Here is a 14,953-nt window from a genome sequence, read left to right as displayed (position 1 = left end):
AATATTATACGTGAATGTAATTGAAGACATGTTTATTGACTTGAATCGAACATGGTTACACAGACATACATCGAAAATGTTATTGAAAATCTTACAATGTAAATCATAACAAGCGCAATTGCCGTACCAATAAAAAAATTCTTTGAAAAAGACAATAAAATATATTAAAGGCGCAAAAATAATCTCTTAATTACAATTAAAGTAGATAAACACCAAATTTACTTAATAGCTTTTTTCGACTATTTGCTATTGTTAACCTGATTGTGGTAACAACGTGTCTTTAATTACTTAATGCTAATAGACTATAGTACATACACTTAGTGCTTAAAGAAAAAAGTCTTCGTTCTACGTGTGACAGCAGTAGCTCAACGAGCCATGCAGACAGCTATGCTCGGGATTTCTCTACGAGATCAAATCAGGAATGTGGAAATTCGTCGTCAAATGCGACATAGCTCAAAAAATTGACAAGTTGAACTGGCAGTGAACAGTCCACATAAGCGCAGAACAGACAGCTGTAAAGACCACGTTGTAAGGACATATTTAATGGAATCAGGCGTTACCTTGCGGTAGTCCATCGTAAGTAAGAAAAAGACTAATATTTTGCGTAACATTTGTGGAAGTGGCTAAATATTGGTCCTTTTCTTACTTACATTGTAAGGACACTTACCCACAAGGTGAACAGGAGACCGAAGCGACCATTGGAAGTCCGTAGACCGTCGGAAGACGCTAGTTTCTATTAAGATTTCCAACAGTGGACATGTTACGTTTTAAATGATAACGATGAAGATTAGATGATAGGATGAGGTATACACTCATCAAGAAACTTTCTTGTATTTTATAAGAAATAATAAAATGTGAATCGAAATAAATGTTCTAAATGATGATAAAATGTCATATACACTTGTAAAAGCGTTTAGATTAATGGAATCCTTGCAGGTTTTCTTCCAACCATACTTCATGCTCTACGGCGAAGTATTCGCTGAGCAGATGGCACCACCATGCGGTGCGCCCGGACTAGAGAAGTGTCGGGTTGGGCATTGGGTGCCGCCTGTAGTAATGAGCGTTTATCTGCTCATCGCCAACATTTTACTAGTCAACCTACTCATTGCGGTTTTTAATAACATCTTTATTGAAGTCAACGGAGTGTCGCATCAGGTTCGCGACTAGAATGTTCCAATTCGTAGCATCGATGTATTTTAGCACCAGTCTCGTAGCTAGCTGGAACACTAACTTTCTTTTATTTGGATACTCGATTATTTGTCGTTATTGCCTTATATCCGTATGTAGCCTGTTGCGAGATTTAGTTATAGTTTGATTATTATTTTTGATAATTTTGTTGCGTAAGATTTTGTAGCATTATTTTAGTTTTAGGCGTAAGATCTTTAGTTTAATCTTTATTTATTTGCTTAGTTTATATTTTTATTTTAAATATAAGTTGTACAAGTAAATGTTTTATTTGATTTATTTTGAATGTCACAATTGTTTGTAGATATTCTTTCAACCGTACTTCATGTTGTACGGCGAAGTTTTTGCGACTGACATTGATCCTGACTGCGGTCTCGATATCTCCGATCGAAAGTGCGTGACCGGACGCTGGATCACTCCGATCGCAATGACCATCTACCTCCTCGTCGCCAATATTTTGCTCATAAACCTCCTCATTGCGGTCTTTAACAATATTTTTAACGAAGTCAATGAAGTCTCGCACCAGGTTTTCTTTTTTGTTTATTATTATTTGCGCTTTTGTTTTATTTGTCATCTTTGTCAAACCAATATTCGCTATGTACAAAAAGTATAACATTGACGTATTAGAAAAAAAAATCAAATATCTATTATGTCATTATAGGGTTACCAAAACCGTTGTACCGCGAACGAGGGTAAAACATTATGCGTTTTGTTCCCGCGTGCGTTGACGGCGAACTAACGGAAAAGAGCGGTATTACCCCCCTGGCTCGCAGCGTGCATACCTTAGGCGCGGTATAGCAGTTTCGGTAGCACTATAGCTGTAATAACTCATAATCTTCAACCAGTATTTTTAATGAAAAGTCGGTTAGTAAAGTTCTGATGCAAAATTCGCACATAGGTTTGGCATGGATTTATTAATTTTTGTTGTCATCATTAACATTTTTAATAATAAATAATATATTTTCCTGCACGAACGTTAGTTAATACATTACAATTTTTTTAATTTTTAACCAGATAATTGACATAAAATATAATTTTTAACTAATATTTAGTATGTTTTCATTATAATAAATGGACTATTTTACGTGTATTATATGTAGAAGCAACAGGGAAAGGCCCACTCTATTAGGCAAGTGACGACATTTATAAATGTCCCTGTCTAGTTCACGGACCCTTTTCGCTCCGTGAACTTAGTACCGATGAAACTGTAAAAGCCTAAGAGCATTAACATCTTCAGAAACAATTCAATAAATGTCGCAGGAAGTCGCTGAATGTCTTCGTGGCGATATTTTGGTTAGGCCTATACATTGCAATGGTCTATCGACTTATTCGCTAATAATGTCTTACATGTTAATTCAAACTTAAATTTTAAATTAATTATATATTTAAATCCCCAAAAATTATTTATTTTTATTATTTTTACATTTTCTTTTAAATGATTTTATTAATATATATAATGAGAGAAACGTTTGAAAATTATTTCGTTTTTTTATAATGTTTTAATAATAAAAAAAATATCTTTTTTATATATGCCAGGAATATATCTAATGTTTATGTACTGTACCCTAGGTGTGGATGTTCCAAAGATTTACCGTGGTTATGGAATATGAACAAAAACCTGTTTTACCACCGCCACTTATTATTTTTTGCCACATATACGCCACCTGCAAATGGGTCACGAGAAACGTTTCGAACAAGCGTTTCCAATACGACAACGGCTTAAAATTGTTTCTCGAAAAGGAGGATATGGAACGGTTGTACGACTTTGAAGAGGAATGCGTCGAAGGTTATTTCAGAGAACAGGTAAAAGTATTTTTCTTTGTCTTTTATTGTTTAATTCATTTATGACATTAAACAAACATGATTAATTATCAGTGTACAAGCTTTGAAGGTATATATATAGCTAATTTGTCAGCAAAAAGCTTTTAAGCTTTAACATCCATTTACTATTCAATTTTTTTATATAGTTTTAATTGAATAGGCTTTTGTCTCCCATCTCAACTGATGGAAAGTGCAGATGAAAACGAAGGTGGTATACGCCTATCCAAAAGAAACCTGTTCACTCTACTCTTAAAAGCTCCAGATTTAACTAATCAGGAAAAATAGACCCTGGCAGGTCGTTCAAAATCTTGGCGACTCTCATCAAAATCGAGTTGTCAAACCGTTTAGTTCGACTTTTGGTTATGACAACAACGTATGGATTTCGGAAACTTTTTTATTATGGAAACTTTTGCTTGGCGCCTAGTTATCCGGATAAAGGAAGTGTTCTGAAAAAATTTACATTAATTTATTCCGGAACTAATAGTAAACCATAATTAACTTTAATATAATTTGAATTTTATAAATGCATTTTCTTACTATATTATTATTACGTTATTTAGTAATTCTGAAACCATTAACTTTTGGATAGCGTGTACCAAATAATAAAGTAAAAAAGCTTTACATTCACCCTTGTAAACCTTTTACACCTATTTTTAATCAACCTATATACAGTGATCGCTCTGAAATTTGTTATATTAATTAATTTTTCTTTTTAAATGCTACAGGGCTATAAGTTTTTGCTGTACAAAGTTTGCAACAGATAGTATGACAATAATAAAATAAAAAACAATAATCAATTTTAGTATGTAATTTGAATTTTAAGAAAATTTTTGTTAGTATATTATCATTACGTATTTATTATTTCTGAAACCATTAACTTTTAGACAGAGAGAAAAGGTTATATAATATCAATTAATTATAGCAAATCAGTTATAACTAAACCCTTTAAAACTTTACTTACTCTGTATTTTAATTACACAGGATATTAAACTGTCGAATTCTATTGAAGAACGTGTGAAAATAACAACCGACAGGGTGGAACATCTTTCAACGAAGATGGAAGACTTGAATCAGAAAGCTAATTTTCAAATTCAGTCCGTACAGGTAACTTTATAGAATTTCTAGATTTAAAAATCCTCATCTAATTAGTTATTACAATTATAAAAATAATTTCTATCGTGTAGATTATGAATTGGTTACCGTAAAAACTATTAGTTTACGCTTTTTCGATTAAATTTAAAAATAATTGACGATTAACCAATTATTTCTTTTTAAGAAGGCTTATATAAAAATAGAACACAAGTCTTATTTGTCCCGGAAATGTCTTCTGATTGGACACGTATGAGTAACAATATAGTATGCCTCATATAGCGTGGACTTTCTAAACTGAACTTATTTCTTAACACTTTTAGTGCCGGGTGCCGATATATCGGCTCCTGCTACACTTGCGAAAAGTGCCAGAGCCGATATATCGGCCTGCGCCTCGTAGCGCTTTACCTATGCGCTTTGCGGGAGAACTCTACGTCGAAATAAATTAGTATTACGTTATAAATGATCTAATTTCGTCATGAGAGAATTAAAAAAATAGTTTTTCGTTAGAACTTTTTCTTATCGCTTGGAGGTATCGGATTGTAACATAAACACTGTTCGCTGTGGCGTTGGGCCCTTATCCGACCTTGTTGAGAGCGTTTTACATAAACAACTACTTGAAGCAATATTATGCTTTCAGCAATGTTATATTAGGTATAACAATAACATATCTCCTAAGAGATAATCCGCCCTCACCATGTACCTTCGAGTTATCTTTAATTTTTGTTATGTGATATTGTTTCTATTGTTACAAAATACATTGTAATTGCAAAGTATACACTTCATAATAATTGTTCCATATAAAATTATGATAAAAAGAACACTTTTTGTATATGCAAATACGTTTTGTAAGAGAGAACTTAACTTTTATTATTTTTATATATAATTATAACTTTGTTATTTATACAATTTTTAATGAGTAAAATAAAACTAGTATCATTGTTTTGTACTCTATTTTATCCTTAATACATTGCTTTTTGAATCATGTAAATATTGTTTGTAGTTTGGTTTTTATGAGCATTTTCCCAAACTCTAGTAAAACTCCGAAATTCGGCCGGTTATTTTCGCATAGGCATTTCTTTTTCGCCCTTCACTAAAAGGGTTAAATTTTCCATTCCATGTGGTTCAAATTTATCTAAAGCACACACAATTAAGATGAACAAGTATTACAACTTAGTCAACGAAACTAAAGAATTTAGAATTTTCAAAAGTAAACACATGCTTATTTCTGAAACGTGCATTCAAAGCTGCGTTGGTAGGATCATTTATAATTTCGTTCAGTAGGGAGAGGAGTAATATATCAACATGTTACTTCGCGCAATGCGCCTGGTACACAAAAGTTGGCCGGTAAGCATGTCGCGCCAGCGCGAGATCGTCAGCTGAGCTGTGCAGGGGATCACCAACGCATTGAAAGGAAACGTTCTTAAACCTACTCGGGACGTCAAGAACGTACCCGACATCTCAGTCCACAATGCGACTGACAGTGGATTTTTTTTTTCACCAGAATTCAGTCAATAAAGAGGTTATAATAGTCAAAATATCAACCGTGTAGAATTTATTGATATACACAAAATTAATTAATATATTATTTACTTTAGAAGCCAAGGATTACAGAAATTATGTTATGCATTTAGCCAAGTACTGCAACGAACAGATTTCACTTCACGTTTAAAAACTGCATGAAGGATTATCCATTTATGTAATCTTTGTTAGAAAACGAAAGAAAAATACTTACGATAATATTAATGTAATTCGATAATGACATTGATGTTTCGTTTCTAAGGCGTATATTTCATGTTATAGAGAGTGGAAATTCGGTTACAAAAATTGGAAGACGTTGCCGAACAAACCATGAATCATCTTGCTGTAATACATCGGTTTATGGCGACTCATCCATCTTTAGTGAATAGAGGATCAACCGACACATTAGGTCCACCTCCGCCGACTTTCCAAAGCGGTGCTGCCAGGCTTAGAACAGCAAGTGACAGATCAGAGGTAAGATATTTTCAGTGTTGCCATTTTATTTCACGTGTATCAACTCTTGTTTCATTTTGATGAGAATTAATAAAATTTCTAAGAAAAGACCTATGTTTATTGTCGAATTAAAATATAAATTATAACACAATGTGATCATCATATTTAACAAAAAGCATGTCGTTATTTATAATGTCAATGTCGTAAAATTCATTTATAAAAAGTATAACATCCTTTAATTTTGGCAAATAAAAAAAAGTTGAACAATTATTTTATTTTAAATCATTGTGATGTTTCATTTGTAAAAAGAGTTGTTGTAGCTGTTTATTTTGAAGCTTTTTGTTTCTGGTGACTTTATTTAAACAATATCAAATCAAAAAAAATATATTGAATATCTATACCACGTTGCGTTTACACAAACTGAATATTTTTTTAAAACTGTTATGCATATTTCAACTATAGACCTTCATAAAATACGTTACCTAAAATTTTACTTAACTAAACTCCTCCCTCTACTCAGTGGACCTCCGTGCCCCTAAAACGAACGTAATTTAAATATCTCCTTAAACAGTTTTACGTTTAAATGAAAACGAATTGAAATTTAAAATGTTATTTTCACGTTTTTAGACATTGTCTAATAAATGTTTAAATGAGGTCACCAAAATTACCCCGCTGTTCGGCATATGCTGTACAATAAATCCCTCCCGCACACCAAAATTCACGGCTATGTTGTTGTGACGTCACTGCAAATGGTGACGCAGGTGCTGTCGGACAGTGACACGGGCGCGGCTCGTTTCGCCGTCCGCCCCGTGCAAGAGGAGGACGAGCAAGCCTCGCAGCCCTCGGACGTAAGACCCCTTCAACATTACCTTCCTGATTCACCGCCCAACAAAACTGTTACTTGTTCACTGATATTGCCACTTTTTATATATAAAATAAAAGAAAAATAAAGAATTAAAAGGTATATGAAATTATTTAAAAAATGTATATGACCTATCACTTAATCAAATAAGGGCACGAGAGATCACCAATAACGGGAGTCATTTATAAAAAAAGAATGATGGGATTTTGAGGTGTTATACAGGGTAATTGAAAATAGACGTAAATGCTCTAAAGCTTCTTGCTGACGAATGAACTATGTGAATGCTCTTAAAGGCTTTTAAATCTATAACCAGTCACCTTGTAGAGTGCGTTGGTCGTCTACAAAGTTGTAACTATAGTTTGATATAATTAAAATACTTTGAAAACGCATAACCCACGATGAACTATATAGGGCATATTTCAGGAGTTTCAACTTTGACAATGAAAGTGCTATAATAGATCCTGGCCCCTACATCAATAGTTATATCAGAAATTTTAAGACTAGAAATATTTCTTTATTATTATTTATTATCTTGTAAAGTTTCTTTGTTTCAAAATAACAAATTTGCCTTGGCAAGTGAACACGCAACTTTTATAAAATTTACTATCAAGAATAATCACATGATATTTACAGTTAAAACAATTAATTGGGCGGTGAAATAGTTCTCTAGATAACAAATTGGCCGACATAGAAATATGACTAGATTGTAAATACTGTAATGATGACAAAATTATAGCGCTCAGTGTCGTCTAAGACAGCACCGCAACAGCGATGTAAACAGAATTTTCCACACTTTCAAATAATTAGACGTCGCTTATTTCGCGCGTTAGTAATTCCAGTGCTACAAAAATTTAAATAATAAATTAATATATAATTCATTTGCAAAATGGATAAATAGTTCCATTAATCGGCTTTCGATGTAACATGCAAAAGTTTTATCAAAGTTCCCAATTTGATACCAATCACAAATCTATACGTGCTTTTACCATCATTCACTGTTGTTACATGATATGAGACCCATTGCTGTCTTAGTTTTGTGTTTCCATGTCTGAACCTATTGTTGTCAATGTTTTATAAATGTCACGCGTCAATTTACACAAATATATATTTAGTTATTAATCGAAATCAGATAGATAACTTTATTATTAGAGATTTAATGACAAAATTTAAATTAATTAAAAAAGTTATGATTGATTAAGTTATCAAAATAATTAGTAGTAATATTTATTTGTAAAAGCCTTATCACATAAATATGGACAGGACGAGTTTCCTCCTTCTGGACCCGAAGTACCTGTTGAAAAAGAGGCGGATGCGGATTCTATTTCAACGTCATCTGGAGGTAGCGTAGCAGGTCCTGATGTGACAGTGGTCAGACCTAGTGTGGTGGCAACACCACGACAAAGATCTACGGACAGCAATCGAACAGAACCAAGCGACGAAAAGAAAGGTAAAAAGGACAAAACAACAAATTTTAACTACAGTACTACTAGAAATAGACTTTTTAGCATAACACGTGATGAAGGTCAAAATCGAAGAACCTATAAACAGCGCGTATGTCGTATAACTCACGAACAACAAACGCAAGTCTACCGTATATGCCTTCGTATAAACACATTTAAAACCAAATCGAGATCTTCAGTATTTCCTTAACGCAATTGAAAAAAAGTTTGTTACTGCATATTCCGTAATTTACTTTTAAATGAAACCGTTACTATATTGATTTTAAACTTATTATTGCATATATTTCTGAATTTTTTATTGTTCAGTTCATATTGGGCGGGTCGCACAATTTGTTATTACTTACGTTAAATTCAATACTATATATTTTAAGTGTTGCAACTAGCTTGTGAACTTAACTATTAAAAAATTACTAGCTTAAATTCTAGTAAAGTAAGTACTGTGGTAAGTGTGTATATTGAAGCTAATCTTAGTGGATAATTAGAATAAAACTATCATCAAGATATTAAATTGTGGTTTAATTTGCAATACTAGTGCTGTCATCTACTGACGACGCGTTCTTACCGGAAGTAAGAGAAGCCTCGACTGATGCTCTCAACCCCCGTCCAAGAACTACCTCGGCTGGAACGCGACGCACGACCAACACTAGACGGTATATTACAAAACATTTGTCTAATATCTTCAATTAGATATTAAGAACTTAGCACAGAAATTAAATTAATTTGTTATCCTTATTGGTTGCTGGAAAGAGGTTTATTTGGCAATCAAATAGGAATAGGCGTTAGATAAACATTATTTGCTCAGTACACAAGCATACAGTGCAAATACACAAATTATAAACATTGATAACAAAAAAAATTTTCATTTAAAAAATAGAATTTGTGCATGCCATGATTCATTTATCCATTTTTTACGCCCAAAAATGTTCATTTATGTTTCATTAAACAAATATTGGCGTTAGATATACCAAAATTATGAACTTTTTTCATTCATCGCAATTGTTTTTAATTTCATTTTTTTGTTACTTTCTTGCATCTGTTAGGAGACGGTTGTGGAAACAGTAAGTCAAAGACTCAATTGGAGATTCGCTTGGCTTGTATATTTGGCACTGTCAGAGTAGCTAGATGTAGCATTTGTGTCGATGTCTCTCACGCTTTCTTATTGGAACTTATCTTTAACTTGCTACGGCACCTATGTTTTCTGACACATGTCTGCATCTCGGTTTTTAATTATGATTTATAACTTAATTGCCATGTGTGGAAACTTGCATATCTCGTCGTATTTTGTCGTCGTTTTGATTTTTCTAAGGTGTTTTATAATTTCTGTCTAATGAAGCGATATCATGTTATGCGTGTAAACACTTTTTAACTTTAATATTATTATATTCTTGGTCATCTTCTCTTGTAACTACTTGTACTTGATTGCTACCTAAAACACTTTCTACGTATTTTTTAATAATTAACACACTATGTCCACTACTATTTTCTTGTTGTCACTCTTTTATACCATAAAACTTTTAGGCACCTTAACTAAATGTATCTATATTTCAATATTCAAACATTTCCACTTTTGTATCGAATTTTCTAGATAATTTTCGATTTTTAATTCTTATCTTACTTTTATTTTAGATAATACGAGTATCTCTAGTAGTTCTAAATAAAAACTGGAGGTATAAACGAACAATTATTTATATTCACTTATATTTGTTGTGATAGATGTTATTTAATTTTCAATGTAAAATAAAATATTGGAATTTAAACACACAATTGTAGATAATGTTCACTAAAATTTAATCAACATAGGCCACGTTGTTAAGAGTGTTGATAATCGCAGACGATCGGAAGGTGGGAATGACTGCGGCATGGGTGGCCATCATTCTACACAACATTTGGCACCACGGAGACAACACAGTCAAACACATTCAGAGCCTGATAATTCTGCTGTTGATGCTAGCTCCTTACATAACTCGGTAACAGGTATGCAGACATCATCTATACTTTGTTTTTCGTTCATTTTAAGCAAATCATGAATTGATTGTATTAAATTGTATGTTACATATAAATATATGACTTATATCAACGATTTCATTTGAAACAGCGCTCTAACGTTCAACGAATCATAAAGAATGCTATGCCTCGGATTTCTCTACGAGATCGTACTAGAAATAAGGAGATACGTAGATCGAATTCATAAACAACTAAGTCCAATTAAATGGCATATCGAAGTGAAAGTAACGTTTTTCTGATATGAGATTCAGACTTAATAAAAAAACATTTGATTCGATAACCTATATAATGTTAGCGAATACTTCTGTTAACATAATAAATAATACATTACGTATGATTTTAAAGTTAAAGAGCTTTACTATCAAATAAGAATTGCTAAAACTAGTATTCCTTTTTGATGAAATGTCCAAAACTTTTAGCGGATTATGACAGTATTCATTAAATGACAACGAGCTACTAGACAAAGATAATTAGACGATTAATATGAATTTAAGTTTGTGTATAAAATACCAGCTGGTGCCTACCCGCATCGCGTGGCCCGAACTGCCTTTTGAGGTTGTAATTTCATGAAATCCATCCTTGATAATTTTTACCAGGCAAAAAAAATATTCTGTCTGTTTTATACCTATAAAGGCTAAGTTAAAAAATGTTTTTTTTTTTTAATTAACGCTTCTCAAGAGAGTTTGGGAAATTCTTAAGAATTTCCTGAAATCCACTCTTAGCCGTTTTATTTCGAAATTTCTAGGCCTAATAGTTTTTAGTTAGTTCACAAAGATATCACGATGAGTCAGTGCAAGGATGGAAATCTCTTATATAAAAGGTTGTTGATAACGAAGGTGAATATATCGTTTATTAGAAATAAAAACTTGTTAAAAATGAAGTCGTTTGAATTTAACTTCAGAAAGCGACATTACTTTCCGGTTCCCCTTTTGTATATATAAATATATATATATATATATATATACATATATATATATATATATATATATGTGTGTGTGTGTGGTGTGTGTCTGTGTATATACATAAATAGAGGAAATGGCGGAATCAATTCAATGTAGATCGAACTCCATATAAAGATTTATGAATAGGAAATAACGTAAAAAAAACATTTTTACTATTTTCTTAGAAGACCACAGATAAAAATGTTACAAAATCTCGTATGATATAATTTAACTGTTTAAAGCAATTTATGGTCTAATGGATTCCTTCACTCCCTGCCCCTGTGACTTTTTAGCAGTTTTGGTTATTAATAGATTTAATATTTTCAAATATTCTCTAATTTTTTGGTCTCTGCTCAATAAATGTAAAGTATGGAAGCACTAAGGAGCAAAGGAAATAATAACATAAATTAAATAAAGTACATCAGTATTTAATAGTATTTATTATTATACTTTTATGATTTTATTTCCATGCGATTCTATTAAAATTTCGCGAGATTTATGTCCAACGGTGGACTGCGGCTGAAATAATGATGATTAGTAATGTGTATATTTCTAATTGATAAACAAAGTTAAAATAAATATAAAGAGAAAATATTACGAGCTGTTTGGTGAAGCCTACTTCTCAGCCTTATTTTATGATCAGGTCGGCAGTCTGGTTGGGAAGCTACCGGCGGCGCGACGGGTGCGGCTTCAGGTCGTACGAGGGTCGGAGGTGCTCCACGGTCTTTGCTCCTGGCTATGCACGAATATACCAGTATCACAGATGAACTGGAAACCATTTGTGGTTTATTCTCACCGCCGCATACTCCGAGGTACGATATCGAAAAGTTAGGAATAACCTATATATACACTGTTTAAAAATTTAATTTTTTGTTCCATTTTCATACATACAGAGGATTCGTTATAGTTGTAAAAGCTTGAAACGAGTGAATGTACAGCTCAGCTGCTGACAATTGATGTATGGTACACGCTATCAAAACGTCAATGATTTCAGAAATAATAAATAACTTAATAATAATATAGCAAGAAAATGCGTCATTTGAATTCGGATTGATACATATTAAAATTCTTCTTCGTTTATTTTCTGACTCGAAAAACTTCGAGATGCTATAAATTATTGACGAGTTACATTCTGATATAAAAATAAATTTATATAACATATTACAGAGAGATCATTTTATATATCTATAGCGTAATCGAAAAAGGTTTGAAAGCTCTATAGCTTTCTGCTGGTATATGAGGTGTATATTCACTCTTTTAAAGCTTTTTTACATCTATAACTAAACAGCCCTGTATACAAGCAATGACTATTGATTTCGCTAACCGTTTCGCCCAGGACTCCAATAGCAACACGACTTCTGTCACCTGCCAGAGCGTCTTCACCATCAGCGCTTAGAAAGCGCCACGCCAGTGAGATGTCCAACCCTGAGTTCGCGCTATTTATGGAAAAAGAGCACTTGAGGGGGGCCGAAGAAGACGACTACATCATCATGGAAAACCTGATCCAACGGCGGTAAGAGCATATCATCATTTCAGCTGCAGTACGTTCATAGGCCTCCCACATAGATTTACAATAGGACTGGTTGGAATAGGGCCGCACCCTGCGTCTTTTGATAAACACAGTTTGTAGTAATTTTTTATATTCCATCGGTAACAATTTTGAAGTTTATTGAATACTTTAAACACTGAATGAGTAGTTAGTATGATTTTCGACTGTACTGTTTTTAGAATTATTTTTATGGTTACTATGAAAATAAAATTACCGAAAATACGTTGTTTTTTATCACTTGTTCCCAACATTTTCACAGATAATAATATCGTTATCCGTGAAAACTGCCTATCAATAACAACGATTTATTGGACAAGTAATTAGACGGTAATAAAAATGTATTGCATTTGTATATAAAACACTGTCACTCACCCGCTATGCTTGACCTCGCAAAAATCAATTCTTGGTAATTTTTATCATGCCCAAAAATTATTGTAGCCAAGTTTTATACCTGTTGAAGCTGTATAAAACATGCACGTATTTTTATGAACGCCCCGTCAACCCTCCTTACACGTCAGATTTCGTCAATTTGGTTTTTAGCTGACCTCCCGGCGAAAGGAAAGTTCCTGTAGGCTTTGTTTCCATAGATATATTAAGACAGTACATAGATGGAAATCTCTTATATGATATACCAAATGATCGGTTAAAGGTGTAAAATCTCTATCAAGGTGAAAGTATAATTGCTGTCAATTATAGTTTGGTACTTAAAAAAATGTCAAAATTCTGATTACTACATGTTTAAATTAAAGATTGAGGGAAGTTATTGTCCTATCGCATTCCTAAAGAAACAAAGAAAATAAAAGATACAAGATAATTGGAAATAGCTGTAAAAGATTTAAATCTTTTTACTGTCAGAGGAGCTGTACAATCACCCTTACAATGTTTTCACGCCTACAAACAATTAGTCTAGTGACATTTGAATACGATAGTCTTCTACGAGAAGCGCTGAAGGATTGAAGACATTTAAAACAGATACTGTACAAGTGTTACTTGACTATAGCATAGAAATGGAGTCTGTCCTGGCCAGATACGAGGAGGAGGAGTCTGGCGAGGGAGACGGGGACAAGGCCGTAGCCGGGATGAGCGCGGTCAGCATCAGCGTCTGCGTCAACGACGAAGCTTCGCAGCCTGCCCAGAACTCCCAACTACTCACAGTAGCCGATCGTCGCTTAGTCCATCAAAGGTAGACCTGAGCGGAAGTGGCTTAATATTGGTCCTTTTCTTACGTTAATATTAATTATTGTTACTAACTCTCCTGCAGACTTTTCAGCTTTTTAAAGCTTTTAAACCTATACCAATCACTTTATATAAATTTTAACATAAATATAATAATGCCTAACTACCGCAACCGCTGTACCGCGCCTTTTGGAATTAAGGCGAAGGGTAGTCTGAGGAACAATGAGCATGAGCACCGTTGCCGGGGACGTTGACAATGGGCTGACAGAACGAAATGGCCAATGATTGAATGACCGTCTCGCCGCGCACATTAAGGGATAATACAGCGGTTTCGATAGCACTATAGTAAAAATATTTTCCTTTAACATTGTAAACGAAACACGCATATCGATCTATATTGATAAACTAATTTTATTAAATTGTACAGACATTCCCTTCGTCGTTCGTCGGCAATTGACAGCCGAGAGTTACCCTCGCCATTACAGCCACTCTTGGGTGAAGATGCGTGCGGTGATGTGCTTTTGCCGGTTCCTCGACAACCTTCAGGTGAGAGATACTACTATTACTCAATATATTCCTCAACCTCTTTGAATTGTCTTCTTTAACTTTTTTAAATCACTTAAAAGTATATTGACAATTTTCTTGAAATGCATATCGTTTCCAGAATTAAATTATTCAATAGTTTGTAAGGATCTTGAAGGAAGTCTCAGGGTCGCCCAGAGAGCATTGGAGAAGGCTATGCTCGGAGTTTCGCTGTGTGATATTATCGAAAATGAAGAGATCCGCAGAAAAACCAAGGTCACTAGCGTAGTTCGAAAATTGTTAGTCCGATGTGGCAGTGGGCGTGGCACATCGCTCATGCAACCGATAGCCGCTGGGACCAAAAGATTCT

General features: G+C 33.6%; 1 protein-coding gene across 1 annotated transcript in view; it reads left to right on the top strand.

Moving 5' to 3' along the window:
* Trpm (transient receptor potential cation channel, subfamily M) overlaps positions 1–14,953 on the top strand; it is a 268,334-nt gene that overhangs the window by 250,719 nt on the left and 2,662 nt on the right. The window contains exons 20-31 of the mRNA XM_068764157.1: positions 1,490–1,711; positions 2,755–2,988; positions 3,988–4,110; positions 5,899–6,090; positions 6,831–6,917; positions 8,192–8,378; positions 8,924–9,041; positions 10,223–10,365; positions 11,980–12,148; positions 12,673–12,849; positions 13,886–14,068; positions 14,489–14,607. Coding sequence (XP_068620258.1) covers positions 1,490–1,711; positions 2,755–2,988; positions 3,988–4,110; positions 5,899–6,090; positions 6,831–6,917; positions 8,192–8,378; positions 8,924–9,041; positions 10,223–10,365; positions 11,980–12,148; positions 12,673–12,849; positions 13,886–14,068; positions 14,489–14,607 — 1,954 coding nt within the window. The remainder of the gene's footprint in view (positions 1–1,489; positions 1,712–2,754; positions 2,989–3,987; positions 4,111–5,898; positions 6,091–6,830; positions 6,918–8,191; positions 8,379–8,923; positions 9,042–10,222; positions 10,366–11,979; positions 12,149–12,672; positions 12,850–13,885; positions 14,069–14,488; positions 14,608–14,953) is intronic.

The sequence above is a fragment of the Battus philenor genome, unplaced genomic scaffold, assembly GCF_028537555.1.
Source record: "Battus philenor isolate CCGP_79_NKW_IND1 unplaced genomic scaffold, ilBatPhil1.0.hap1 SCAF_19, whole genome shotgun sequence".
Taxonomy (NCBI): domain Eukaryota; kingdom Metazoa; phylum Arthropoda; class Insecta; order Lepidoptera; family Papilionidae; genus Battus; species Battus philenor.
This window is presented reverse-complemented; position numbering and strand designations above follow the sequence as displayed.